We start from the raw sequence: 27,682 nt of genomic DNA on the forward strand, positions 1-27,682 counted from the left end.
AGGATATATGTGTCAGATGTGGAGGGAACGAGAAGTGGGAGACCAAATTGGAGGTGGAAGTATGGAGTGAAAAAGATTTTGAGCGATCGGGGCCTGAACATGCAGGAGGGTGGAAGGTGTGCAAGGAATAGAGTGAATTGGAACGATGTGGTATACAGGGGTCGACGTGCTGTCAATGGATTGAACCAGGGCATGTGAAGCGTCTGAGGTAAACCATGGAAAGTTTTGTGGGGCCTGGATGTGGAAAGGGAGCTGTGGTTTCAGTGCATTATACATGACAGCTGGAGACTGAGTGTGAACGAATGTGGCCTTTGTTGTCTTTTCCTAGCGCTACCTCGTGCGCATGCGGGGAGAGGAGGGTGTCATTTCATGTGTGGCGGGGTGGCGACGAGAATGAATAGAGGCAGCAAGTATGAATTATGTACATGTGTATATATGTATATGTCTGCGTATGTGTATATATATGTATACGTTGAAATGTATAGGTATGAATATGTGCGTGTGTGGACGTACATGTATATATATGTGTATGTTCTACCTGGCTAGCGCAAGAGTAGGCAACAAAGGTGAGTAATGTGGCAGTTGAGGGAATAATTGGTATACATGGGGTGTTCAGTGTTGTAAATGGAAATGGTGAAGAGCTTGTAGATTTATGTGCTGAAAAAGGACTGATGATTGGGAATACCTGGTTTAAAAAGCGAGATATACATAAGTATACTTATGTAAGTAGGAGAGATGGCCAGAGAGCGTTATTGGATTACGTGTTAATTGACAGGCGTGCGAAAGAGAGACTTTTGGATGTTAATGTGCTGAGAGGTGCAACTGGAGGGATGTCTGATCATTATCTTGTGGAGGCTAAGGTGAAGATTTGTATGGGTTTTCAGAAAAGAAGAGTGAATGTTGGGGTGAAGAGGGTGGTGAGAGTAAGTGAGCTTGAGAAGGAGACCTGTGTGAGGAAGTACCAGGAGAGACTGAGTACAGAATGGAAAAAGGTGAGAACAATGGAAGCAAGGGGAGTGGGGGAGGAATGGGATGTATTTAGGGAATCAGTGATGGATTGCGCAAAAGATGCTTGTGGCATGAGAAGAGTGGGAGGTGGGTTGATTAGAAAGGGTAGTGAGTGGTGGGATGAAGAAGTAAGAGTATTAGTGAAAGAGAAGAGAGAGGCATTTGGACGATTTTTGCAGGGAAAAAATGCAATTGAGTGGGAGATGTATAAAAGAAAGAGACAGGAGGTCAAGAGAAAGGTGCAAGAGGTGAAAAAAAGGGCAAATGAGAGTTGGGGTGAGAGAGTATCATTAAATTTTAGGGAGAATAAAAAGATGTTCTGGAAGGAGGTAAATAAAGTGCGTAAGACAAGGGAGCAAATGGGAACTTCAGTGAAGGGCGCAAATGGGGAGGTGATAACAAGTAGTGGTGATGTGAGAAGGAGATGGAGTGAGTATTTTGAAGGTTTGTTGAATGTGTTTGATGATAGAGTGGCAGATATAGGGTGTTTTGGTCGAGGTGGTGTGCAAAGTGAGAGGGTTAGGGAAAATGATTTGGTAAACAGAGAAGAGGTAGTAAAAGCTTTGCGGAAGATGAAAGCCGGCAAGGCAGCAGGTTTGGATGGTATTGCAGTGGAATTTATTAAAAAAGGGGGTGACTGTATTGTTGACTGGTTGGTAAGGTTATTTAATGTATGTATGACTCATGGTGAGGTGCCTGAGGATTGGCGGAATGCGTGCATAGTGCCATTGTACAAAGGCAAAGGGGATAAGAGTGAGTGCTCAAATTACAGAGGTATAAGTTTGTTGAGTATTCCTGGTAAATCATATGGGAGGGTATTGATTGAGAGGGTGAAGGCATGTACAGAGCATCAGATTGGGGAAGAGCAGTGTGGTTTCAGAAGTGGTAGAGGATGTGTGGATCAGGTGTTTGCTTTGAAGAATGTATGTGAGAAATACTTAGAAAAGCAAATGGATTTGTATGTAGCATTTATGGATCTGGAGAAGGCATATGATAAAGTTGATAGAGATGCTCTGTGGAAGGTATTAAGAATATATGGTGTGGGAGGAAAGTTGTTAGAAGCAGTGAAAAGTTTTTATCGAGGATGTAAGGCATGTGTACGTGTAGGAAGAGAGGAAAGTGATTGGTTCTCAGTGAATGTAGGTTTGCGGCAGGGGTGTGTGATGTTTCCATGGTTGTTTAATTTGTTTATGGATGGGGTTGTTAGGGAGGTAAATGCAAGAGTTTTGGAAAGAGGGGCAAGTATGAAGTCTGTTGGGGATGAGAGAGCTTGGGAAGTGAGTCAGTTGTTGTTCGCTGATGATACAGCGCTGGTGGCTGATTCATGTGAGAAACTGCAGAAGCTGGTGACTGAGTTTGGTAAAGTGTGTGGAAGAAGAAAGTTAAGAGTAAATGTGAATAAGAGCAAGGTTATTAGGTACAGTAGGGATGAGGGTCAAGTCAACTGGGAGGTGAGTTTGAATGGAGAAAAACTGGAGGAAGTGAAGTGTTTTAGATATCTGGGAGTGGATCTGGCAGCGGATGGAACCATGGAAGCGGAAGTGGATCATAGGGTGGGGGAGGGGGCGAAAATTCTGGGGGCCTTGAAGAATGTGTGGAAGTCGAGAACATTATCTCGGAAAGCAAAAATGGGTATGTTTGAAGGAATAGTGGTTCCAACAATGTTGTATGGTTGCGAGGCGTGGGCTATGGATAGAGTTGTGCGCAGGAGGATGGATGTGCTGGAAATGAGATGTTTGAGGACAATGTGTGGTGTGAGGTGGTTTGATCGAGTGAGTAACGTAAGGGTAAGAGAGATGTGTGGAAATAAAAAGAGCGTGGTTGAGAGAGCAGAAGAGGGTGTTTTGAAGTGGTTTGGGCACACGGAGAGGATGAGTGAGGAAGGATTGACCAAGAGGATATATGTGTCGGAGGTGGAGGGAGCAAGGAGAAGAGGGAGACCAAATTGGAGGTGGAAAGATGGAGTGAAAAAGATTTTGTGTGATCGGGGCCTGAACATGCAGGAGGGTGAAAGGAGGGCAAGGAATAGAGTGAATTGGAGCGATGTGGTATACCGGGGTTGACGTGCTGTCAGTGGATTGAATCAAGGCATGTGAAGCGTCTGGGGTAAACCATGGAAAGCTGTGTAGGTATGTATATTTGCGTGTGTGGACGTATGTATATACATGTGTATGGGGGGGGGGGGGGTTGGGCCATTTCTTTCGTCTGTTTCCTTGCGCTACCTCGCAAACGCGGGAGACAGCGACAAAGTATAATAAAATAAATAAATAAAAAAAAAAAAAATATATATATATATATATATATATATATATATATATATATATATATATATATATATATATATATATATATATATATAATCCTTCCCATGGAGCTCTTAAGCTTTCTAGATTGCGATTTCATTGCAGAATGTCATTTGTGGCTTCATGTGTAACAGAGTGATCAGCATCATTTTGCATCACGGTGATTGGTTGCATTTCTGTGGAACAAGTTCAGTCACTGTGGATCAGGTGATGTAAACAAAGTGTGCACGTCCCCGTTTAAACAGGTGTAGGAAAACTGATACACACATAAGCATAAGCGATGAGCATACAGGCTGGTACAAGCTGTAACTACTTGTGAGAATCGCTTTCTCCTCCTCCAACCTGCCCACCCCCACAAAAAAATCAGGGTATCCAGTCTTAAAACATAATGAAGTAATCACGAAATTCATGATGTTCAAAGTTGAATTTTGAGGGGTCATTCTCCTCAAATGACAAGACAGGTAAATTCTTACCTTCTTCTAGGAGTGCATTTCATCATATTTTCTCGAGCTTTAGAAAAAAAATGAGGAAAAAAGGTGTGACTTTTTCTTAGGGGGTTGGTTGGGAAGGAGAGGATCACGATTCACTTGAAAAGCGAAGCAAATGTTCTGTGAAGAGATGAGAACTCCAGCTATGGAGGAGAGATAAGTCAGCTGTGCACGTGCGCAGGGAACAGAGTGGTGTAAAATTCTCATAAACACAGGCCTTCCCCTCCCATGGCAGATGCCGTTCATTGAGTCTCACCCTCATTCCATTCCACCCACCCACACACCCACACACACACACACGTAGTAGTAGTAAGAGGCAGGTAGTAGATGGCTACAGGTTCAATATTCGTCACCAAGAGGAAAAGACCCACCCAGCACTGATTATGCAACCATGTTAAGGTGCTTACTGGCCCTGGGATCTGTGGTACAAATACCATCTGTTGAGTTATTAGTCTCAGTGGCACCAGGGGCGTGAGGGATATTCATTAAAGGCACCATCACCTCATCATCTTCGTCTCCTGAAAACTTAAAGAGGTTCAGTCGGTCGTATCAAAGGATCAGATATCATTTAGTGTGTGGTAAAGAGGCTAGGCTTGTTGACCACTGAGCATTTGCTACTCATGTAATCCAACAAAATACTTATATACCATGAGCAGAGAGACAGACACTTCAGATGATATAATTCAACTCAGATATTACATGTAATAGCGAGTTAATGGATGACTGCAGGTACGTTACCAATATTCGTCTCTACAAGAAGGGTACCTATTGAGGGCTACTGGTGCCCAAATATATGTATACCTTATATACTTCACGCCTATTGCCTCATCTGCCTGGTTACACTTACCTCTTCCAAACCGCTGAAAATACAACACAGAGAACTGAAAACAATCACCGGCTGGTTAGCAACCACAAATATCCAACGCCTACACAACGAAACAAATGTATTTCCACTACAGTTCCACCTTAAAATTTTCTGCACCATGAGATACAGCAGGACTCCTCAAACACAGCAAAGTCTCCATAAATATATTAAGCCTTCTGGAATACAGCAAGGCTCCTGGAAGACAGGAAGACCTCTGGAATACAGCAAGGCTCTGTGAAAGTATAACAATGCTCCTGAAACAGGAAAGTTTCCAATAATAAAGCAAGATTCCTGGAATGTAGCAAGGCTCCTGGAATGTAGCAAGGCTCCTGGAATACAGCAAGGCTCCTGGAATGTAGCAAGGCTCCTGGAATGTAGCAAGGCTCCTGGAATACAGCAAGGCTCCTGGAATGTAGCAAGGCTCCTGGAATGTAGCAAGGCTCCTGGAATACAGCAAGGCTCCTGGAATGTAGCAAGGCTCCTGGAATGTAGCAAGGCTCCTGGAATACAGCAAGGCTCCTGGAATGTAGCAAGGCTCCTGGAATATAGAAAGTGATGGTTGCCATCACTGATGGCCTAACTAAAATTTTGACTGCACCTCGAGGGTTGCACAAAGCATCTGTGTCAGCATGATGACTGCAATGTTCCACCGATGCACATAATACCTGGACGTAATGTAATGAAGATACCCAATGTGCCGTTTCTGAAAATGAACCACAAGGAAGCTTTTACATGTAAAGATGCCAGGAAACCAAATTGAAGGATAGAAAAAGAAAATAATTAGAAATGGGCGCGTGTATCTGTGACACAGAATATGTTTCACTGGTTGTTGGCGGCGATGAAAATATATGTAAAACTGGGATTTCAGCTGAGACCCTGAAGACTGGACGTGGTGTCAGAACAGTGGACTTTAAGGTGCAGCCATGGAGGATGGGTCGCGACACTTTCCAGTGCATAGTTTTGCAACACATTGGCTGTTGGCGGACAACATTTGCATAAAGTAACACTGCAAACCCCTCCGCTGGATCAGATGTTACGAAGCGGACACGGAAGAATGTACCATGACCCCTCCAGTGACCTTGAGCTTGCATCATGACCCATCGACTGGAGGTTGGTAACACTTGCCCACAAGTTCATCCTATGTCGTTCCAGAGTTACAGGGCGGACTGGAAAAAATCCTGTGACCGTAATGTGAACACTCTGACCCTCAGCTGTGACGATGACGTATGGATGACGCTGAGGATGAACCATCAGGCATCATCTGCTGGTGGGTAATGCATGTCCACTGGTTCCAGAGTCACGGAGGAGAAACGAAAATTACCTTTATGCCGTATACGATCCAGCAAGTGCCTCACGACACGGCAAATGGCAGTGAGTAACATACGTAGTCAACCTTCCCACCACACCCCACTCACTGGTGGTGACCGCTCAGAGTGTGACGGTCGATTGCTGCAGGGTATCTGCTCTTCCAGAAGGGTCCCAGTTTAAGGCTCCTGGAACATACCAAGGTTTCTGGAATATACTAAGGCTCTTAGCATCACCAAGGATCTTGATATGTCCAATGAATCCTGTAATTCACCACAGCTCTTGGAATATACCAAGACATGGAATACACCACGGCTCTTGGAATATACCAAGGCTCCTGGAATACACCAAAGGTCCAAAAATATGCTAAGGCTCCTGAAGTATGGCAAGATTTAATACACTGAGGCTCCTGGAACACACTAAGCTTCCTGGAATGTACCGGTGACCAATATATATATTCCATGGCTCCTGGAATGTACTAAAGACCCGAGGATACAGTGCCTTTGGAGTACACCAAAACTCCCGAAATATACCAAGGCTCCTGAAATACACCCAGGAACATAAAACATTTCAAGACCTGTTGTATAATATCGGAAGACGCCACATCGTTCCGTGTACCACTGGAGGATTTTCCATTATTTTGGCGCAACACTGCAAGACGTCTGGAACAATACTGGGGATGGTGTGTGTGTGTTTGATGGCTGGAATGTGCGATGGATCACAGGCGTCTCTCTGTCCCTGGCTGGCTCACTGACTAGCTGGCTAGCCTCACCAACATTACCAGTGCAAGGTAACCAGAGGAACGAGGGAAAGTTAAGGAGGATAAGAAAGGACGTTCTTTCCGAGAGAGAAGACTGATTAGTTTGTGTAGGACGGGAGCTGGAAAAGTAATTTAGAAAGTACAGCTGACCGGATACAACAAACAAGGATGCAGAAATTTCGGCATTTGGTTCCAAATTGGATCTTTTAACGGAGCGAGCGTTCAGTTTGTTGATGTGCGTTGATGATGCTCTAAGGACATGACGTTCTACAGTGGATCTGTCCGCAGATACGCAAATGTATAAGGACAATGGAACACCTGGATTCACACCTGTCTTGTAGCAGTAGCCCGGCCACCCAGCTGACGTGGATCCCCAAGTAGCCAGGCCAACTAGCTGACATGGGTCTTCGAGCAGCCCAGCCAACTAGCTGACATGGGTCTTCGAGCAACCCAGCCAACTTGCTGACGTGGGTCTTCGAGCAACTCAGTCTACTGGCTGATGTGGGTCTTCATGAAGCTCAGCCAAGTAATTGAAGCATGTTTTCAGTCAGCCTAGCCAGCTGATTGACGAAGGTCTTCATGAAGCCCAGTCAATTGGCTGACACGGACCATCAGGCAACCTGGCCGAGCATGTAACGTGGGTCTTCAGCCGAAGAGTTACGAGTTACAGTTCACAACTTGACTCTTAGAAGAGCTGTCATGACTGACTGTTAGATCAATGTATATAACATTTACTGAGGAAGAGGGTCACACAGCATAAACAGGACCTTTACACTGTCCAAGTGACATGATATGACATAAGGACGAAAAAATCTGAGAGCATACCAACATCTTAAAGTTAACAAGTGATCATTCTGAGACCTGTCGTTCATTGGTGTACTGTAAAGATCGTTTTTGTGCTGTGTGTACATACCGGATTTTCTCAACATGCAATTTACATGTTGCTGTGATTGCAACTTTTCAGTACTTACTGTGACCACAGCTTATCAAACCTTGCTATGATTACAGCTTAACACACCTGTTGTGATTACAGATTATCAGACGTTGCTGTGACCACAACTTATCAAACCAAGCAGCGATTACAGCTTATCAGACCCGGTTGTTATCAAGGTTTCGATCTATATAGATATCTCGTGCAAGCTGAAGGAGATTAGAGGCGTGTTGTCATCTGTATAACTCTTCAGGAGGGTGTTAGTCTCCTGCAATGATGTACCTGGCCTTACCTGTCTCACTGGCACCAGTGGTGACTAACAGAAAGCCAGGCACGCACCTCGGGTCAAGCAGTGCTCCGCTAAGACACGGGAACATGCACCAGTAAGTCAGGCAGAGCTCTATTAAGACGGGGACATACCCCTGTAAGTCAGGCAGCCTCACAGCGAGAAGGGGACATACCCCAGTAAGTCAAGCAGTACTACAGCAAAACTGAACATAACCCAGCAAGTCACGCAGAGCTGCGACAAGGTGGGGACATGCCCCAGCAAGTCAGGCAGTGCTGTAACAAGGTGGGGACATACCCTAGTAAGTCCAGCAGATCTAGAGCTAGATGGGGATGTACCCCGGCAAGTTAGGCAGTACTATAGCAAGATGGGGGCATACCCCAGAAAGTTGGGCGGAACTGAAGCAAGACGGGGACATACCCCAGCAAGTCAGGCAGCACTACAGAAGGAAGGGGAACTAACACATACTAGTCTACTCTCGCCTGTAATGACCGAACTCCAGTGTTGGAGGGGAATATAGGGGGAGAGGAGGAACGGGAGAGGAAAAGAGAGATGAAGGTGAATGAAGGAACGGAGAGGGTTGAGGAAGGAAGGAGACACAAAAACCAGAGGAAGGAGGACAAAAGAGAGGGAAAAGGGGAGCAATTAAGAAAGAAGGAACAAAAGGAAGGTAGAACATAGAAAGGAGAAGGAGAGGGAAACGGCAAAAGGAAGGGAGAGGGTGTGGAGGAACGTCAGGCAACAGAGACAGTTGGGAGAGAAGAAAATGGAGGAAGGAGAGGATAAGACAGGGGAAGGAGGGAAAGTAAGAGAGGGGAAGAGTAGGCAAGTGAATGATATGGTACACAAAAGTGCTGAGGAAAAGGAAGATGAGGAGAGAGTGAAGGGAGACGGCTAAGACAAATAGAGTAGATGTGTAGCTAATGCTGAAATCGTCAGGAGGTCGAGCAGTCCAGTACAGCAGAAAGATGGCAGTTAGGAGGAGACGCTAGGGCCATGGCACACCACATCAGGCTTCTGGGGATTGTGTTGAGGATGAAATAAAGAGGCTGTATGATGGTAGGATGAAGGGCTGTGTTGAGGGTGGGATAAGGAGGTGGATGATGGTAGGGTGAAGGGCTGTGTTGAGGGTGGGATAAGGAGGTGGATGATGGTAGGGTGAAGGGCTGTGTTGAGGGTGAGATAAGGAGGTGGATGATGGTAGGATGAAGGGCTGTGTTGAGGGTGAGATAAGGAAGATGGATGATGGTAGGGTGAAGGGCTGTGTTGAGGATGAAATAAAGAGGCTGTATGATGGTAGGATGAAGGGCTGTGTTGAGGGTGGGATAAGGAGGTGGATGATGGTAGGGTGAAGGGCTGTGTTGAGGGTGGGATAAGGAGGTGGATGATGGTAGGATGAAGGGCTGTGTTGAGGGTGGGATAAGGAGGTGGATGATGGTAGGGTGAAGGGCTGTGTTGAGGGTGGGATAAGGAGGTGGATGATGGTAGGGTGAAGGGCTGTGTTGAGGGTGGGGTAAGGAAGATGGATGATGGTAGGATGAAGGGCTGTGTTGAGGGTGGGATAAGGAGGTGGATGATGGTAGGGTGAAGGGCTGTGTTGAGGGTGGGATAAGGAGGTGGATGATGGTAGGGTGAAGGGCTGTGTTGAGGGTGGGATAAGGAGGTGGATGATGGTAGGGTGAAGGGCTGTGTTGAGGGTGGGATAAGGAGGTGGATGATGGTAGGATGAAGGGCTGTGTTGAGGGTGAGATAAGGAGGTGGATGATGGTAGGATGAAGGGCTGTGTTGAGGGTGGGATAAGGAGGTGGATGATGGTAGGGTGAAGGGCTGTGTTGAGGGTGGGATAAGGAGGTGGATGATGGTAGGGTGAAGGGCTGTGTTGAGGGTGAGATAAGGAGGTGGATGATGGTAGGATGAAGGGCTGTGTTGAGGGTGAGATAAGGAAGATGGATGATGGTAGGGTGAAGGGCTGTGTTGAGGGTGAGTTAAAGAAGATGGATGATGGTAGGGTGAAGGGCTGTGTTGAGGGTGAGATAAGGAGGTGGATGATGGCAGGGTGAAGGGCTGTGTTGAGGGTGAGTTAAGGAAGATGGATGATGGTAGGGTGAAGGGCTGTGTTGAGGGTGGGATAAGGAGGTGGATGATGGTAGGGTGAAGGGCTGTGTTGAGGGTGGGATAAGGACGTGGATGATGGTAGGGTGAAGGGCTGTGTTGAGGGTGAGATAAGGAGGTGGATGATGGTAGGGTGAAGGGCTGTGTTGAGGGTGAGATAAGGAGGTGGATGATGGTAGGGTGAAGGGCTGTGTTGAGGGTGGGATAAGGAGGTGGATGATGGTAGGGTGAAGGGCTGTGTTGAGGGTGGGATAAGGAGGTGGATGATGGTAGGGTGAAGGGCTGTGTTGAGGGTGAGATAAGGAGGTGGATGATGGTAGGATGAAGGGCTGTGTTGGGGGTGGGATAAGGAGGTGGATGATGGTAGGATGAAGGGCTGTGTTGAGGGTGGGGTAAGGAAGATGGATGATGGTAGGATGAAGGGCTGTGTTGAGGGTGGGGTAAGGAAGATGGATGATGGTAGGATGAAGGGCTGTGTTGAGGGTGGGGTAAGGAAGATGGATGATGGTAGGATGAAGGGCTGTGTTGAGGGTGGGATAAGGAGGTGGATGATGGTAGGATGAAGGGCTGTGTTGAGGGTGGGGTAAGGAAGATGGATGATGGTAGGGTGAAGGGCTGTGTTGAGGGTGAGATAAGGAGGTGGATGATGGTAGGATGAAGGGCTGTGTTGAGGGTGGGATAAGGAGGTGGATGATGGTAGGATGAAGGGCTGTGTTGAGGGTGGGGTAAGGAAGATGGATGATGGTAGGGTGAAGGGCTGTGTTGAGGGTGAGATAAGGAGGTGTATGATGGCAGGGTGAAGGGCTGTGTTGAGGGTGGGATAAGGAAGATGGATGATGGTAGGATGAAGGGCTGTGTTGAGGGTGGGGTAAGGAAGATGGATGATGGTAGGGTGAAGGGCTGTGTTGAGGGTGGGATAAGGAGGTGGATGATGGTAGGGTGAAGGGCTGTGTTGAGGGTGGGATAAGGAGGTGGATGATGGTAGGATGAAGGGCTGTGTTGAGGGTGAGATAAGGAGGTGGATGATGGTAGGATGAAGGGCTGTGTTGAGGGTGAGATAAGGAGGTGGATGATGGTAGGATGAAGGGCTGTGTTGAGGGTGGGATAAGGAGGTGGATGATGGTAGGGTGAAGGGCTGTGTTGAGGGTGAGATAAGGAGGTGGATGATGGTAGGATGAAGGGCTGTGTTGAGGGTGGGATAAGGAGGTGGATGATGGTAGGGTGAAGGGCTGTGTTGAGGGTGAGTTAAGGAAGATGGATGATGGTAGGGTGAAGGGCTGTGTTGAGGGTGAGATAAGGAGGTGGATGATGGCAGGGTGAAGGGCTGTGTTGAGGGTGAGTTAAGGAAGATGGATGATGGTAGGGTGAAGAGCTGTGTTGAGGGTGAGATAAGGAGGTGTATGATGGCAGGGTGAAGGGCTGTGTTGAGGGTGAGATAAGGAAGATGGATGATGGTAGGGTGAAGGGCTGTGTTGAGGGTGAGATAAGGAGGTGGATGATGGTAGGATGAAGGGCTGTGTTGAGGGTGGGATAAGGAGGTGGATGATGGTAGGGTGAAGGGCTGTGTTGAGGCTGGGATAAGGAGGTGGATGATGGTAGGATGAAGGGCTGTGTTGAGGGTGGGATAAGGAGGTGGATGATGGTAGGGTGAAGGGCTGTGTTGAGGGTGAGATAAGGAGGTGGATGATGGTAGGGTGAAGGGCTGTGTTGAGGGTGAGATAAGGAGGTGGATGATGGTAGGATGAAGGGCTGTGTTGAGGGTGGGATAAGGAGGTGGATGATGGTATGGTGAAGGGCTGTGTTGAGGGTGAGATAAGGAGGTGGATGATGGTAGGGTGAAGGGCTGTGTTGAGGGTGGGATAAGGAGGTGGATGATGGTAGGGTGAAGGGCTGTGTTGAGGGTGAGATAAGGAGGTGGATGATGGTAGGATGAAGGGCTGTGTTGAGGGTGAGATAAGGAGGTGGATGATGGTAGGGTGAAGGGCTGTGTTGAGGGTGGGATAAGGAGGTGGATGATGGTAGGGTGAAGGGCTGTGTTGAGGGTGAGATAAGGAGGTGGATGATGGTAGGGTGAAGGGCTGTGTTGAGGGTGGGATAAGGAGGTGGATGATGGTAGGGTGAAGGGCTGTGTTGAGGGTGAGATAAGGAGGTGGATGATGGTAGGATGAAGGGCTGTGTTGAGGGTGAGATAAGGAAGATGGATGATGGTAGGGTGAAGGGCTGTGTTGAGGGTGAGATAAGGAGGTGGATGATGGTCAAGTGAAGGGCTGTGTTGAGGATGAGATAAGGCGGTGGATGATGATAGGGTGAAGGGCTGTGTTAAGGGTGAGATAAGGAATATGGATGATGGTAGGGTGAAGGGCTGTGTTGAGGGTGGTGGTGATAATGGGTATTATCAAGGGTAGGAGTAATGGGTTACAGCTGATAAAGTTAAAGTAAAACGTTGATGAATTTAGGGTGGAAAGGTCTATTAAGTTAAAGGAACCAATCCAAGAAGTTATGGTGATACTGTTACTGTTAGAGGCAACAGGCCATGAAGTTAAGGAGACTGACAGAAAAGGGCAAAAGTCTCATACGTTAAGGGGAAAAAATATTTGAGTATAGGAGTCGCGTTCTATGAATTTAAGGTGAGGTCTATGAATCTAAGGGAAGTCTAGGAATCTAAGGGGAAGTCTAGGAATTTATTGGGGGCCAGTCTATGAAGTTATACGGGTACAATCTATGCAGTTAAGGAGGTCCATTCCATGAAGTTTAGGAGTAAAGTCTATACAATCAAGGATGCCAGTCAATGGGGTTAAGGGAGTAAAGTCTAAGCAATCAAGAAAGCCTGTCCATGACGTTAAGGGGGTAAAGTCTACGTAGTTAAGGTAGCATATCAGCGAAGTCAAGGGGACCCAGTTCTTGGAAATTTCAAGGATAGTCAACGAAGGAGTTGAGTTACAGAAGGTTGAGGGGCAGGTTGAGAAGACCCAAGGGGATAAGAAGGACAACGATGAGGCCGACCTGGGAAGGTTCAGAATGCTGGAGAAGAGGCCAGAGCCGAGGTGGTTCATCCTGTAGGGCAGGAGGGTGGGGCTGGAAAGGATTACGAGGCAGACAAGGGAAGGGGAGAAGTAGGATGGCTGCCAGGAGAAGCAGAGATGCATTCCAGGTGTGGGAGGTACATTCCAGGTGTGGGAGGTACATTCCAGGTGTGGGAGGTACATTCCAGGTGTGGAAGATACATTCCAGATGTGGGAGGTATATTCAATTTGTGGGAGGTACGTTCCAGGTGTAGGAGGCATATTCCAGGTGTGGGAGGTATATTCCAGGAGTGGGAGGTACGTTCCAGGTGTTGGAGGTACATACCTGGTGTGGGAGGTACATTCCATGTGTGGGTAAGTTCAGATTTGGACAGGATAGCTATCTATTGTACGTAACACAGACCAAAAGATCAAAAGGAGGCGTGAGCACATCATATGGGAAGTGTGGAAGATAAAGTTCAAAGGTTCAGGTGAAGACCAGAGAGCCGGCAGGGGAATTTGGCAGAATAAGTTCAAAGGTTCATGTGGGGACTGTGACAGTTATGTTCATAGTAACGGGTGGGGACTGTGGAAGAAAAAGTTCAAAGGTTCGGGTAGAGACGTGAACATGCCATCCAGGCTGCGTTGACGAGGAAAGCTCAAATGTTCAGATGGGGTTATGGGCAAACCTTTTGAGGTACATGGCATAGGAGGTTCAAAGGTTCAAATGAAGACGGGACAGCCAGCTGGAGCATGAGGCAGATTAAGTTCAAAGATTCATTTCAAGACTTGAGAGGAAGTCATCTAGGTTAGGTGGTACAGAAAGTTCAAAGAGACGTATGTAAACCACCTGGGCGGAAAGGAAGCAAGGGGAACTTCAAAGGGGAAGATTCAGAAACGAGGTTCAGTTCAGTGGGGGGAGGAAGAGGAGAGGAGGGAGAGGGGGGGGGGAGGTGGATGAGGAGGGAAAGTAGAGAAGGGGAAAGTAGGAGGGAGAACAGGTCAAATTACAGGCGCTTGGAACAGCTAGCTACATAAGCAACGTGAAACTTATCATCTCACCTGTATGAACCCTTCCGTCTCGCTCATAAGAGTGAACCTTAAGCTTCTGTCCCACTAGTGTTAACCCTTCCGTCTCTCTCATAAGAGTGAACCTTAAGCGTCTGTCCTACTAGTGTGAATCATTTCGTTTTTCTCATATGTGTGATCCCTACGTATATCTCCCAACATTGTGAACCCCAAAGCTTCTTTCATTTGCGCTGAACCCTATGCATCACTCCTACTGGTGTTAACCCTACCGTCTCTTGTCTGCGTGTGGGCCCTAGTATATCTCTCACTTCTGTGAACCTTACCGTCTCTTGTCTATGTGAACCCTTCTATTTCTCTCCTGTTAACCTTAGGGTTTCTTATGTATGTAAACTCTGGTATTTCTCTCACTTCTGTAAACTCTTCTGTTTCTTGTCTGTGTGAACACTACCGTCTCTTGTCTGTTGAACCCTCCTATTTCTCTCTCTTCTGCTACCACTGGGGTCTCTTGTCTGTTGAACCCTTGTATTTCTCCCACTTCTTTTTACACTGGGGTCTCTTGTCTGTTGAACCCTAGTTTTTCTCTCACTTCTGTTATCACTGGGGTCTCTTCCTTATGCGAACCTTACGATATCTCTCGCCTGTTTGATCCCTACCAAATGCGTGGACCCTATTGAATTTATCTTTTGTATGATTCATGAGTTTCATTCACCCGTGTCAAGCCTACATTCTCTCTCATCTCTCTACAGTGCAGTCAGTATAAATCTTATTGTCTCTTACCTGTGTGAATCCTACCGTCCTTCTCACCTGTGTGAATCCTACCTTCCTTCTCACCTGTGTGAATCCTACCGTCCTTCTCACCTGTGTGAATCCTACCGTCCTTCTCACCTGTGTCAATCCTACCGTCCTTCTCACCTGTGTGAATCCTACCGTCCTTCTCACCTGTGTTAATCCTACCTTCCTTCTCACCTGTGTGAATCCTACAATCCTTCCCACCTGTGTGAATCCTACCGTCCGTCTCACCTGTGTGAATCCTACCGTCCTTCTCACCTGCGTGAATCCTACCATCCTTCTCACCTGTGTGAATCCTACTATCCTTCTCACCTGTGTGAATCCTACCGTCCTTCTCACCTGTGTGAATCCTACCGTCCTTCTCACCTGTGTGAATCTTACAATCCTTCTCACCTGTGTGAATCCTACCATCCTTCTCACCTGTGTGAATCCTACCGTCCTTCTCACCTGTGTGATTCCTACGGTCCTTCTCACCTGTGTGAATCCTACCATCCTTCTCACCTGTGTGAATCCTACCGTCCTTCTCACCTGTGTGAATCCTACCGTCCTTCTCACCTGTGTGAATCCTACCGTCCTCCTCACCTGTGTGAATCCTACCGTCCTTCTCACCTGTGTGAATCCTACCATCCTTCTCACCTGTGTGAATCCTACGGTCCTTCTCACATGTGTGAATCCTACCATCCTTCTCACCTGTGTGAATCCTACCGTCCTTCTCACCTGTGTGAATCCTACCGTCCTTCTCACCTGCGTGAATCCTACCATCCTTCTCACCTGTGTGAATCCTACTATCCTTCTCACCTGTGTGAATCCTACCGTCCTTCTCACCTGTGTGAATCCTACCGTCCTTCTCACCTGTGTGAATCCTACCGTCCTTCTCACCTGTGTGAATCCTACCGTCCTTCTCACCTGTGTGAATCCTACGGTCCTTCTCATCTGTGTGAATCCTACCGTCCTTCTCACCTGTGTGAATCCTACCGTCCTTCTCACCTGTGTGAATCCTACCGTCCTTCTCACCTGTGTGAATCCTACCGTCCTTCTCACCTGTGTGAATCCTACCATCCTTCTCACCTGTGTGAATCCTACCGTCCTTCTCACCTGTGTGAATCCTACCGTCCTTCTCACCTGTGTGAATCCTACAGTCCTTCTCACCTGTGTGAATCCTACCTTCCTTCTCACCTGTGTGAATCCTACCGTCCTTCTCACCTGTGTGAATCCTACCGTCCTTCTCACCTGTGTGAATCCTACAGTCCTTCTCACCTGTGTGAATCCTACCGTCCTTCTCACCTGTGTGAATCCTACCGTCCTTCTCACCTGTGTGAATCCTACCGTCCTTCTCACCTGTGTGAATCCTACCATCCTTCTCACCTGTGTGAATCCTACCGTCCTTCTCACCTGTGTGAATCCTACCGTCCTTCTCACCTGTGTGAATCCTACCAGTCCTTCTCACCTGTGTGAATCCTACCGTCCTTCTCACCTGTGTGAATCCTACCATCCTTCTCACCTGTGTGAATCCTACCGTCCTTCTCACCTGTGTGAATCCTACCGTCCTTCTCACCTGTGTGAATCCTACCATCCTTCTCACCTGTGTGAATCCTACCATCCTTCTCACCTGTGTGAATCCTACCGTCCTTCTCACCTGTGTGAATCCTACCGTCCTTCTCACCTGTGTGAATCCTACAGTCCTTCTCACCTGTGTGAATCCTACCGTCCTTCTCACCTGTGTGAATCCTACCGTCCTTCTCACCTGTGTGAATCCTACCGTCCTTCTCACCTGTGTGAATCCTACCATCCTTCTCACCTGTGTGAATCCTACCATCCTTCTCACCTGTGTGAATCCTACCATCCTTCTCACCTGTGTGAATCCTACCATCCTTCTCACCTGTGTGAATCCTACCATCCTTCTCACCTGTGTGAATCCTACCGTCCTTCTCACCTGTGTGAATCCTACCATCCTTCTCACCTGTGTGAATCCTACCGTCCTTCTCACCTGTGTGAATCCTACCGTCCTTCTCACCTGTGTGAATCCTACCGTCCTTCTCACCTGTGTGAATCCTACCATCCTTCTCACCTGTGTGAATCCTACCGTCCTTCTCACCTGTGTGAATCCTACAATCCTTCTCACCTGTGTGAATCTACCGTCCTTCTCACCTGTGTGAATCTTACAATCCTTCTCACCTGTGTGAATCCTACCGTCCTTCTCACCTGTGTGAATCCTACCGTCCTTCTCACCTGTGTGAATCCTACCAGTCCTTCTCACCTGTGTGAATCCTACCGTCCTTCTCACCTGTGTGAATCCTACCGTCCTTCTCACCTGTGTGAATCCTACCGTCCTTCTCACCTGTGTGAATCCTACAGTCCTTCTCACCTGTGTGAATCCTACCGTCCTTCTCACCTGTGTGAATCCTACCAGTCCTTCTCACCTGTGTGAATCCTACCATCCTTCTCACCTGTGTGAATCCTACCGTCCTTCTCACCTGTGTGAATCCTACCGTCCTTCTCACCTGTGTGAATCCTACCAGTCCTTCTCACCTGTGTGAATCCTACCGTCCTTCTCACCTGTGTGAATCCTACCATCCTTCTCACCTGTGTGAATCCTACCATCCTTCTCACCTGTGTGAATCCTACCGTCCTTCTCACCTGTGTGAATCCTACCATCCTTCTCACCTGTGTGAATCCTACCGTCCTTCTCACCTGTGTGAATCCTACCGTCCTTCTCACCTGTGTGAATCCTACCGTCCTTCTCACCTGTGTGAATCCTACCGTCCTTCTCACCTGTGTGAATCCTACCGTCCTTCTCACCTGTGTGAATCCTACCGTCCTTCTCACCTGTGTGAATCCTACCGTCCTTCTCACCTGTGTGAATCCTACCATCCTTCTCACCTGTGTGAATCCTACCGTCCTTCTCACCTGTGTGAATCCTACATCCTTCACCTGTGTGAATCCTACCATCCTTCTCACCTGTGTGAATCCTACCATCCTTCTCACCTGTGTGAATCCTACCGTCCTTCTCACCTGTGTGAATCCTACCGTCCTTCTCACCTGTGTGAATCCTACCGTCCTTCTCACCTGTGTGAATCCTACCGTCCTTCTCACCTGTGTGAATCCTACCATCCTTCTCACCTGTGTGAATCCTACCATCCTTCTCACCTGTGTGAATCCTACCGTCCTTCTCACCTGTGTGAATCCTACCGTCCTTCTCACCTGTGTGAATCCTACCATCCTTCTCACCTGTGTGAATCCTACCATCCTTCTCACCTGTGTGAATCCTACCGTCCTTCTCACCTGTGTGAATCCTACCGTCCTTCTCACCTGTGTGAATCCTACCATCCTTCTCACCTGTGTGAATCCTACCGTCCTTCTCACCTGTGTGAATCCTACCGTCCTTCTCACCTGTGTGAATCCTACCATCCTTCTCACCTGTGTGAATCCTACCGTCCTTCTCACCTGTGTGAATCCTACCTTCCTTCTCACCTGTGTGAATCCTACCGTCCTTCTCACCTGTGTGAATCCTACCGTCCTTCTCACCTGTGTGAATCCTACCATCCTTCTCACCTGTGTGAATCCTACCATCCTTCTCACCTGTGTGAATCCTACCATCCTTCTCACCTGTGTGAATCCTACCGTCCTTCTCACCTGTGTGAATCCTACCATCCTTCTCACCTGTGTGAATCCTACCGTCCTTCTCACCTGTGTGAATCCTACAGTCCTTCTCACCTGTGTGAATCCTACCATCCTTCTCACCTGTGTGAATCCTACCATCCTTCTCACCTGTGTGAATCCTACCATCCTTCTCACCTGTGTGAATCCTACCATCCTTCTCACCTGTGTGAATCCTACCGTCCTTCTCACCTGTGTGAATCCTACCGTCCTTCTCACCTGTGTGAATCCTACCGTCCTTCTCACCTGTGTGAATCCTACCGTCCTTCTCACCTGTGTGAATCCTATCTTCCTTCTCACCTGTGTGAATCCTACCATCCTTCTCACCTGTGTGAATCCTACCGTCCTTCTCACCTGTGTGAATCCTACCGTCCTTCTCACCTGTGTGAATCCTACCATCCTTCTCACCTGTGTGAATCCTACCGTCCTTCTCACCTGTGTGAATCCTACCGTCCTTCTCACCTGTGTGAATCCTACCATCCTTCTCACCTGTGTGAATCCTACCGTCCTTCTCACCTGTGTGAATCCTACCATCCTTCTCACCTGTGTGAATCCTACCGTCCTTCTCACCTGTGTGAATCCTACCGTCCTTCTCACCTGTGTGAATCCTACCGTCCTTCTCACCTGTGTGAATCCTACCGTCCTTCTCACCTGTGTGAATCCTACCGTCCTTCTCACCTGTGTGAATCCTACCGTCCTTCTCACCTGTGTGAATCCTACCGTCCTTCTCACCTGTGTGAATCCTACCGTCCTTCTCACCTGTGTGAATCCTACCGTCCTTCTCACCTGTGTGAATCCTACCGTCCTTCTCACCTGTGTGAATCCTACCGTCCTTCTCACCTGTGTGAATCCTACCGTCCTTCTCACCTGTGTGAATCCTACCGTCCTTCTCACCTGTGTGAATCCTACCGTCCTTCTCACCTGTGTGAATCCTACCGTCCTTCTCACCTGTGTGAATCCTACCGTCCTTCTCACCTGTGTGAATCCTACCGTCCTTCTCACCTGTGTGAATCCTACCGTCCTTCTCACCTGTGTGAATCCTACCGTCCTTCTCACCTGTGTGAATCCTACCGTCCTTCTCACCTGTGTGAATCCTACCATCCTTCTCACCTGTGTGAATCCTACGTCCTTCTCACCTGTGTGAATCCTACCGTCCTTCTCACCTGTGTGAATCCTACCGTCCTTCTCACCTGTGTGAATCCTACCATCCTTCTCACCTGTGTGAATCCTACCGTCCTTCTCACCTGTGTGAATCCTACCGTCCTTCTCACCTGTGTGAATCCTACCGTCCTTCTCACCTGTGTGAATCCTACCATCCTTCTCACCTGTGTGAATCCTACCGTCCTTCTCACCTGTGTGAATCCTACCGTCCTTCTCACCTGTGTGAATCCTACCATCCTTCTCACCTGTGTGAAATCCTACCATCCTTCTCACCTGTGTGAATCTACCATCCTTCTCACCTGTGGTGAAACCACCGTCCTTCACGTGTGTGAATCCTGTCGTCCTTCTCACAGGTGAACCTACCATCCTTCTCACCTGAGTGAAACCACCGGCCGTTCCACCTGTGTGAATCCTATCGTCGTTCTTACCCGTGTGAATCCTACAACCTCTCCCTGTGTGAATCCCTAACGTCCTTCTCACCGGTGTGAATCCTATCGGCCTTCCTCACCTTGAATCCTACTTTCCTTCTCACCTGTGTGGAAAGCCTACCATCCTTCTCACCTGTGTGCAGCCTACCATCCTTCTCACCTGGGTGAAATATCCCCTACCGTCCTTCCTCACCTGGGAATCCTAATCGTCCTTCCTCACCTGTGGTGAAGCCTACCATCCTTCCTCACCTGTGTAATCCCAACCGTCCTTCTCACCTGTGTGAATTCCTACACCTTCTCACCTGGTGAATCCTACCGTCTTCCACCTTGTGAATCCTACCGTCCCTTGTCACCTGTGTGAAGCCTACCATCCTTCTCACCGTGTGGAGCTACCGTCCTTCTCACCAGTGTGGAGTCTACCGTCCTTCTCACCAGTGTGGAGCCTACCGTCCTTCTCACCAGTGTGGAGCCTACCATCCTTCTCACCAGTGTGGAGCCTACCGTCCTTCTCACCAGTGTGGAGTCTACCGTCCTTCTCACCAGTGTGGAGCCTACCGTCCTTCTCACCAGTGTGGAGCCTACCGTCCTTCTACCAGTGTGGAGTCTACCGTCCTTCTCACTAGTGTGGAGCCTACCGTCCCTCTCACCAGTGTGGAGTCTACCGTCCTTCTCACCAGTGTGGAGCCTACCATACTTCTCACCAGTGTGGAGCCTACCGTCCTTCTCACCAGTGTGGAGCCTACCGTCCTTCTACCAGTGTGGAGTCTACCGTCCTTCTCACTAGTGTGGAGCCTACCGTCCTTCTCACTAGTGTGGAGCCTACCGTCCCTCTCACCAGTGTGGAGTCTACCGTCCTTCTCACCAGTGTGGAGCCTACCATACTTCTCACCAGTGTGGAGCCTACCGTCCTTCTCACCAGTGTGGAGTCTACCGTCCTTCTCATTAGTGTCTGGGTCAATGTCAATTTCATCAGTGAGGGGATAATCTTTCTTACCGTAAAAACTCTTCCGTCTCTTACGTGCGTGGATCTCTCTCTCTCTCTCTCTCTCTCTCTCTCTCTCTCTCTCTCTCTCTCTCTCTCTCTCTCTCTCTCTCTCTCTCTCTCTCTTGGATTCACAACTTGGGTTCTGTACGTGCCTGAAGCCTCCTGTTTCATCAGTGAGAAACCTTCTTTCTCTCCCATTTGCGTAAATGTAAATTGAGTTGTCTCTCTCACCAGCGTAAATGTAAGCCCTACATTCTATCCCACCTACGTAAATATAAATCCTACTATCTCTCCCATCGCGTAAATGTAAATTCAGCTGTCTCTCTCACCAGCGTAAATGTAAACCCTACTGTCTCTCCCATCTGCGTGAATATAAACCCTACTGTCTCTCCCACCTGCGTGAATGTAAACCTTACTGTCTCTCCCATCTGCGTGAATGTAAACCCTACTGTCTCTCCCATCTGCGTGAATGTAAACCCTACTGTCTCTCCCACCTGCGTGAATGTAAACCTTACTGTCTCTCCCATCTGCGTGAATGTAAACCCTACTGTCTCTCCCATCTGCGTGAATATAAACCCTACTGTCTCTCTCACCAGCGTAAATGTAAACCCTACTGTCTCTCCCACCTGCGTGAATGTAAACCTTACTGTCTCTCCCATCTGCGTGAATGTAAACCTTATTGTCTCTCCCATCTGCGTAAATGTAAACCCTACTGTCTCTCCCACCTGCGTGAATGTAAACCTTACCGTCTTTCCCATCTGCGTGAATGTAAACTTTACTGTCTCTCCCACCTGCGTGAATGTAAACCTTACTGTCTATCCCATCTGCGTGAATGTAAACCCTACTGTCTCTCCCACCTGCGTGAATGTAACCCTTACTGTCTATCCCATCTGCGTGAATGTAAACCCTACTGTCCCTCCCACCTGCCTGAATGTAAACCCTACTGTCTCTCCCACCTGCGTGAATGTAAACCTTACTGTCTCTCCCATTTGCGTGAATGTAAACCCTACTGTCTATCCCACCTGCCTGAATGTAAACCCTACTGTCTCTCCCACCTGCGTGAATGTAAACCTTACTGTCTCTCCCACCTGCGTGAGTGTAAACCTTGCCAGTTTAAAGCCTACTGTCTCTTATCTTCGTGAGCTCAACTATCTATCTCAAGTGTTCGAGCTCTGTGGCTCAAACACATACATGGAGCTTACTGTCTCTTGTCAAAGTGAACCTTGCATCTCCTTCCAGTCTGAAATCTACTGTCTCTCGAACTTGGGTGAATCCTACAGTCTCAAGTGTATGCACGTATATAAAGCCTATCATCTCTCTCACTTGTGTAAAACATACAGTCTCTCCCAGAGAAGAGAAATTTCCTCCTCATTCACTTGTATAAAGTCTGATCATCTGTCTCATCTACACGAAGCCTGTCGACTCGTCTTTCTTATCTGTGCGCATTCTTACCATTTCATTTGAGAATCTAATGTCTACTGTGTGTCTTATCTTCATCATCTCTGACTATGTCTCCCTCTTGTGTGAATCCTTACATTTCTCTCACCTGTATGAAGCCTAAAGTCTGTCTTAGTGGCATGAGGCTCACCGCCTCTCTCATCTGTGTGAACCTTAACACGTCTCTCATTTTATGAGGCCTACCGTCTTTCTCATGAGTGTACTGTCTACCTCTGCTGTATGAATTATACCATCTCTCTCACCTGTGTGAAGTCCACTATCTTTCTCATCATTGTGAAGCCTATCCTTTCCCTTACAAGTGTGAAGCCCATCTCTCTCATCATTGTGAAGCCTACCATCTCCCTCACCTGTGTGAAACCTACCATCTCCCTCACCCGTGTGAAGCCTACCATCGTTCTAATAATTGTGAAGCCTATCATCTCCCTCACCTGTGTGAAACCTACTTTCTGTCTCACTAGTGTGATGCCTACCATCTCTTTCACTCGTAGCTCCATAGTTTCTCGGCTGAAGAACTGTGTCTGTAAAATTAGTCAGAGTAAAATAACCACAATAAAACCATACGATTTACATAGCAACACATAACAGAGAAACTGCCATGACAACACAAAAATAAAAGAGAAGCATTGTATATCAAACAGAAACAAATATTGAAGTAAAACCAAAATACTTAATGGCAACTTTAATCTGCAGGTGTCATGTGCATATAACATAAAATTCAGTGAAGGAAGGACAGGAAAAGAAAAACAAGATTAAACAAACCTTGCAGTGATGAAGTAATTGTATGGCGATGCTGACCAGATATCACATTAAGGAGACTAATCAGCCAAACTTAGTGTTATCCTATTCCACCACCAACAACGGCAGTTGGTATGATAGTGAGGTAACGAAGAATCATCTAGAGTTATTAGAAAGAGCTTTATAGGTGCCCGGGTGTAGTTAGACAATCCTTGTAACCTACAGTTGCAAGGATCTCTAGGTTCTTCTACAGGGTATCCAACCTGCACAGTCCTCGGATCTCTAGGTTCTTCTACAGGGGATCCAACCTGCACAGTCCTCGGATCTCTAGGTTCTGCAAGGGATCCATCCGGCATGCAACTAATAACACAGAGTCCTTGGATCTCTAGGTTCTTCAACAGGGGATCCGGCCTGCAAGTCAGCTACCCAGAGTCCTTCAAATAGGATCCATCCAGCTAGTTGGTTATAGGTCCTTTCTTTTAGAGTAAGGGGGGAAGGGGTCCAGACTATCAGTTACGACCTGCAGGTCATTCATTTGTACCTACTTAGCACCATTCCTGGATCGTTGAAAGGGATTGTGAAGTGGACTGTAATATCAGACGGTTTGGATCCTTCAAGTGGAGTCCGTACAGTTTATAGGATCGCCAGGTCTTTCAGGTGGAAGTCCAGATTTTTCTGTAGGATCAAGCTCTTCTACTAGATCCAGATGGCTAGTAGGATCCTCACCCCCTTCAGGAGGGGATCTAGACTGTTTCAAAGATCCTCAGATCCTTTAGTAGAGATCAGGATTACTAGTGGAACCCTCAGGTCTTTTTAGAAGTACCATCAAAGTACCAGAATAAGGAGACTCAAGCCATCCGAGATGAACTGTGGCTAAATTCGCTTCCCTTGAGTCACCAGGGCCTCGAAAAGTGCACAGGGGAGCAATTCGATGGCCTTTATAGGACTAGAACCATGGAAAGATACGTCAAGAGAACATCAGAACATGACATCCACTACACTTGAGTTGATACATTATGAGTTGGATGGATATAAGCACAAACATATCTCCATCTGTTTACTATCTGATCCCCAGGAAGAACATTAAGTGTGCATCTGAATCCTTTAATCTTCATTTTGTACTCGAGCATACGTCAATAAGTGCCAGCCTAATCATCGACGACTCTATTCACTCAGGTTCTTCCTTGTTGTTGTCCTCCAGAGCAGTCCTGGGCCAAGGATGACACACCTATCCATCCATCCACAGGGACGGGATGGCCTCCCACGAGCCCCTCCCGCGGCTAAGTCCCCCAGCAGGAGGTGAAGCCTCTGATCCGTCACGTTCCAGAGAGTCTATAAGAATGGTATCTTCTGCACGTCTCCGAAAACTTGGGCAATTACTTCAGTGGACTTCCCAGAGGGTGGAGAATGGAGGTTGAAGAGGAGGAGTGGAGTAGGGTGGAGTGGCAGAGTAGGTCGAGGTGGAGGAGTGAGGTGATGAAGGAGAAAGAGAGAAGTTTGAAGATGATAACGTAAAAGATGGATGGTGAGGGCGACGTCTATGATACCCACTTATGTCTTCGTGTGGCTAAACTTGACCACATCCTGCTTTATGTCTGGGGTTCCCGTGGGTGGGTGGGCAGCAGCCTGTCTCCCTGACTTACCTACCCAGGTTCATACCAAAGGCACAGTTCAGAGTCATCCCGGTAAAGGTCGACATGACTATGTTACCCGGGGTGGCTGGCCAAGACCACATCAACCCGGTCTCACTTGAAAACTAACCCCCCACCCTACCCCCACCCCACCCCCACCCCACCCCCCAAAAAAATCACCGAACTTAGAAAAAATGTTGAACCTGCGTTCAGAAACTGCTGAACTTTGAAATCAAGAGAATATTGAACTCGGCACTGGGGGAAAATTTTGAACACGGACTGTACCTCGTACTGAACAACTTAGGCGGTCGTTACTTCAATCGTAAAGTCCCGAGCGAACCACATTCTACATTGGGAGAAAACGAACGATGGGGTTGGGGATGGAAGGGTGAAGAACGTGATGTGGCGTATATACAGTGGTGGACATGTGGTGCCGATACGAATGTGTGATAATGAACGTATGGTGATTGCGAACGTGCAGTGATAGTGAACATGTGGTGGTGGTGAACATGTGGTGGAGGTGAACGTGTGGTGGAGGTGAACGTGTGGTGGTGGTGAACGTGTGGTGGAGGTGAACGTGTGGTGGTGGTGAACGTGTGGTGGTGGTGAACGTGCGGTGGAGGTGAACGTGTGGTGGTGGTGAACGTGTGGTGGAGGTGAACGTGTGGTGGAGGTGAACGTGTGGTGGAGGTGAACGTGTGGTGGTGGTGAACGTGCGGTGGAGGTGAACGTGTGGTGGTGGTGAACGTGTGGTGGTGATAGACTTCGTTCAGGTCTTTCACAGCAAGCCCTGGTGATATCAACATGACCTGGTGATTACCACAGGTCAGCCCTGACATTCAAAAGTCTAGACCTTCGTTCATGGTGGACCACCCCTTGACCCTTGCTTCCCTGATGGACCCTGAGCCTTCAGAGTTGATGATAACCTGTACACTGGGTCACATGTGACCCCGGCCAGGTCACCTGGTTAATGAGGGAGTTGAAGACTAGGGAAGGCCAGAGCTCCATGCTAAACATTAGAAGGGCTGGACCTGATAGAGTCCTCACTCCTGATTTTTTTTAGGGATCAATAACGTGCTACACCTGGGGCCATCCCCCCCCCTCCTTAGATAAGCTGTAAAGGAGGGGAGAGGGGGGAGCGTCCGGGAGAGGGGAGGATGAAGGAGGTAAGGGGACAAGGAGAATGGTGGAGGAGTAAAGATGCTACTCTTCTGGGGAGCTTATTGACAACATAATTAGCTGTGAGAAAAAGGTCGGGAGAGTAGAGAGGGAGTGGAAGGGAGGGAGAGGGGAGGGGAGAGTGGGATGGTGGGAGAGGGTAGGGGGAGTGAAATGGCGGGGAATGGGGGGAAGGGAGACAGAGGGGGGATGAGAGAGAGAGAGAGAGAGAGAGAGAGAGAGAGAGAGAGAGAGAGAGAGAGAGAGAGAGAGAGAGAGAGAGAGAGAGAGAGAGAGAGAGAGAGAACATGGCGTCAGCTGAAACATGGATGCCAGAATACGACACACCATCACAGCGAGAGACTATGATTTTCCGTCCTCTGGAAGTATTACCAAGTCAAAGGACTGAGATCTATCATGGCTTCAGTATTGGACATACATCTGTGTGGTAATACACACTGCTGTATCACCTGGTTGAGGCGTTCGGGAATCTGTATTTCCCTGTATTTCCCATCGGCCAAGTGCTGTAGATGGAGACTTCGGTGAGGGAATTCCTGTCTGACGTGTAACTCTCCTGAGCCTCAACCCCCCTCTCACTATGAGTGATTACTTTATGAACGATGAATGTAAACCACAGGAGGACAGATGACCCAGGATACTACCAGACGACAGCCACCCACCTACCACTGATTATGTGACCGTGGACACACCACTGACTACAACACTTGATATACCACTGAACCAAAACTTCCTTGCAATCCTCGCACCCAAGAGCTACTGGATCTTAGATACAGGTGGGTAAGAGCATGAGTGCGCCTAACTTACTTTTTACTTCTCGTCACAGACGAATGGATCAAGTCACCACCATCTAACTGCAGGGTTCTGATGACACACATGACACGTGGCGGAGTGACACCTACCTTGGCCATCCATATCGGGGTTGGCTGGGTCACCTTCCTTCAGATCGCCCTCCCCCACCGGAGGCATGGGCTTAGTGCCGAAGAGGGACGACTTCTCCTCCCTGGTGGCGTTTTTGAAGGGGATGTTGAGGGTGTTGGCCCATGCCTCCAGCCGGGAGTTGTGCCACATCATGACGATATACAGGAGGTACAGCAGCAGCAGGAACATGGACTCGTACCTGAGGTAGGGAGAGAGAGAGAGGGAGAGTGGCCTTTATTGATTAATTGTACCTCCGCCATCGGTCTGGCAAGATGCATTAGGTGCGGCAGCTGCATCAAGAACATGAGGGATGAGGTGGACTCGTACCCACGACAGTGAGGGTGAAGTCACAAGGATGACTGTACCATAAGGATGACTGTACCATAAGGATGACTGTACCATAAGGATGACTGTACCATAAGGATGACTGTACCATAAGGTACCAACGGTATCGGGAGACGCGTACCTGCTGAGGAAAGTGGGGGTATGGCACCGCGCCATCATCCACAACGTACTATACATGCAGCAGAGACGTGGCTTACCCGAGTATTACTGTGTGTATGTATTGCCTAGTTCCACTGAATATGTGTCAGGGAGAATGGTTCCGCTGAATGTTGATCTGTCAGAATGTTTACAAACAACAATATCCACA

The 27,682-nt window shown here is 48.1% G+C and overlaps 1 protein-coding gene across 3 annotated transcripts in view; it reads right to left on the bottom strand.

Moving 5' to 3' along the window:
* The window catches only part of LOC139763167 (probable sodium/potassium/calcium exchanger CG1090), a 362,327-nt gene that overhangs the window by 80,204 nt on the left and 254,441 nt on the right, over positions 1-27,682 (bottom strand). For 2 of the 3 annotated variants that reach the window (XM_071688878.1, XM_071688877.1), the window contains exons 6-7: positions 27,012-27,229; positions 23,038-23,085 (exon numbers count right to left, since the gene is read on the bottom strand). In XM_071688878.1, the coding sequence (XP_071544979.1) occupies positions 23,038-23,085; positions 27,012-27,229 (266 nt within the window). The remainder of the gene's footprint in view (positions 1-23,037; positions 23,086-27,011; positions 27,230-27,682) is intronic. The other variant, XM_071688880.1, reaches the window with a different exon arrangement.

The sequence above is a fragment of the Panulirus ornatus genome, chromosome 46, assembly GCF_036320965.1.
Source record: "Panulirus ornatus isolate Po-2019 chromosome 46, ASM3632096v1, whole genome shotgun sequence".
Taxonomy (NCBI): domain Eukaryota; kingdom Metazoa; phylum Arthropoda; class Malacostraca; order Decapoda; family Palinuridae; genus Panulirus; species Panulirus ornatus.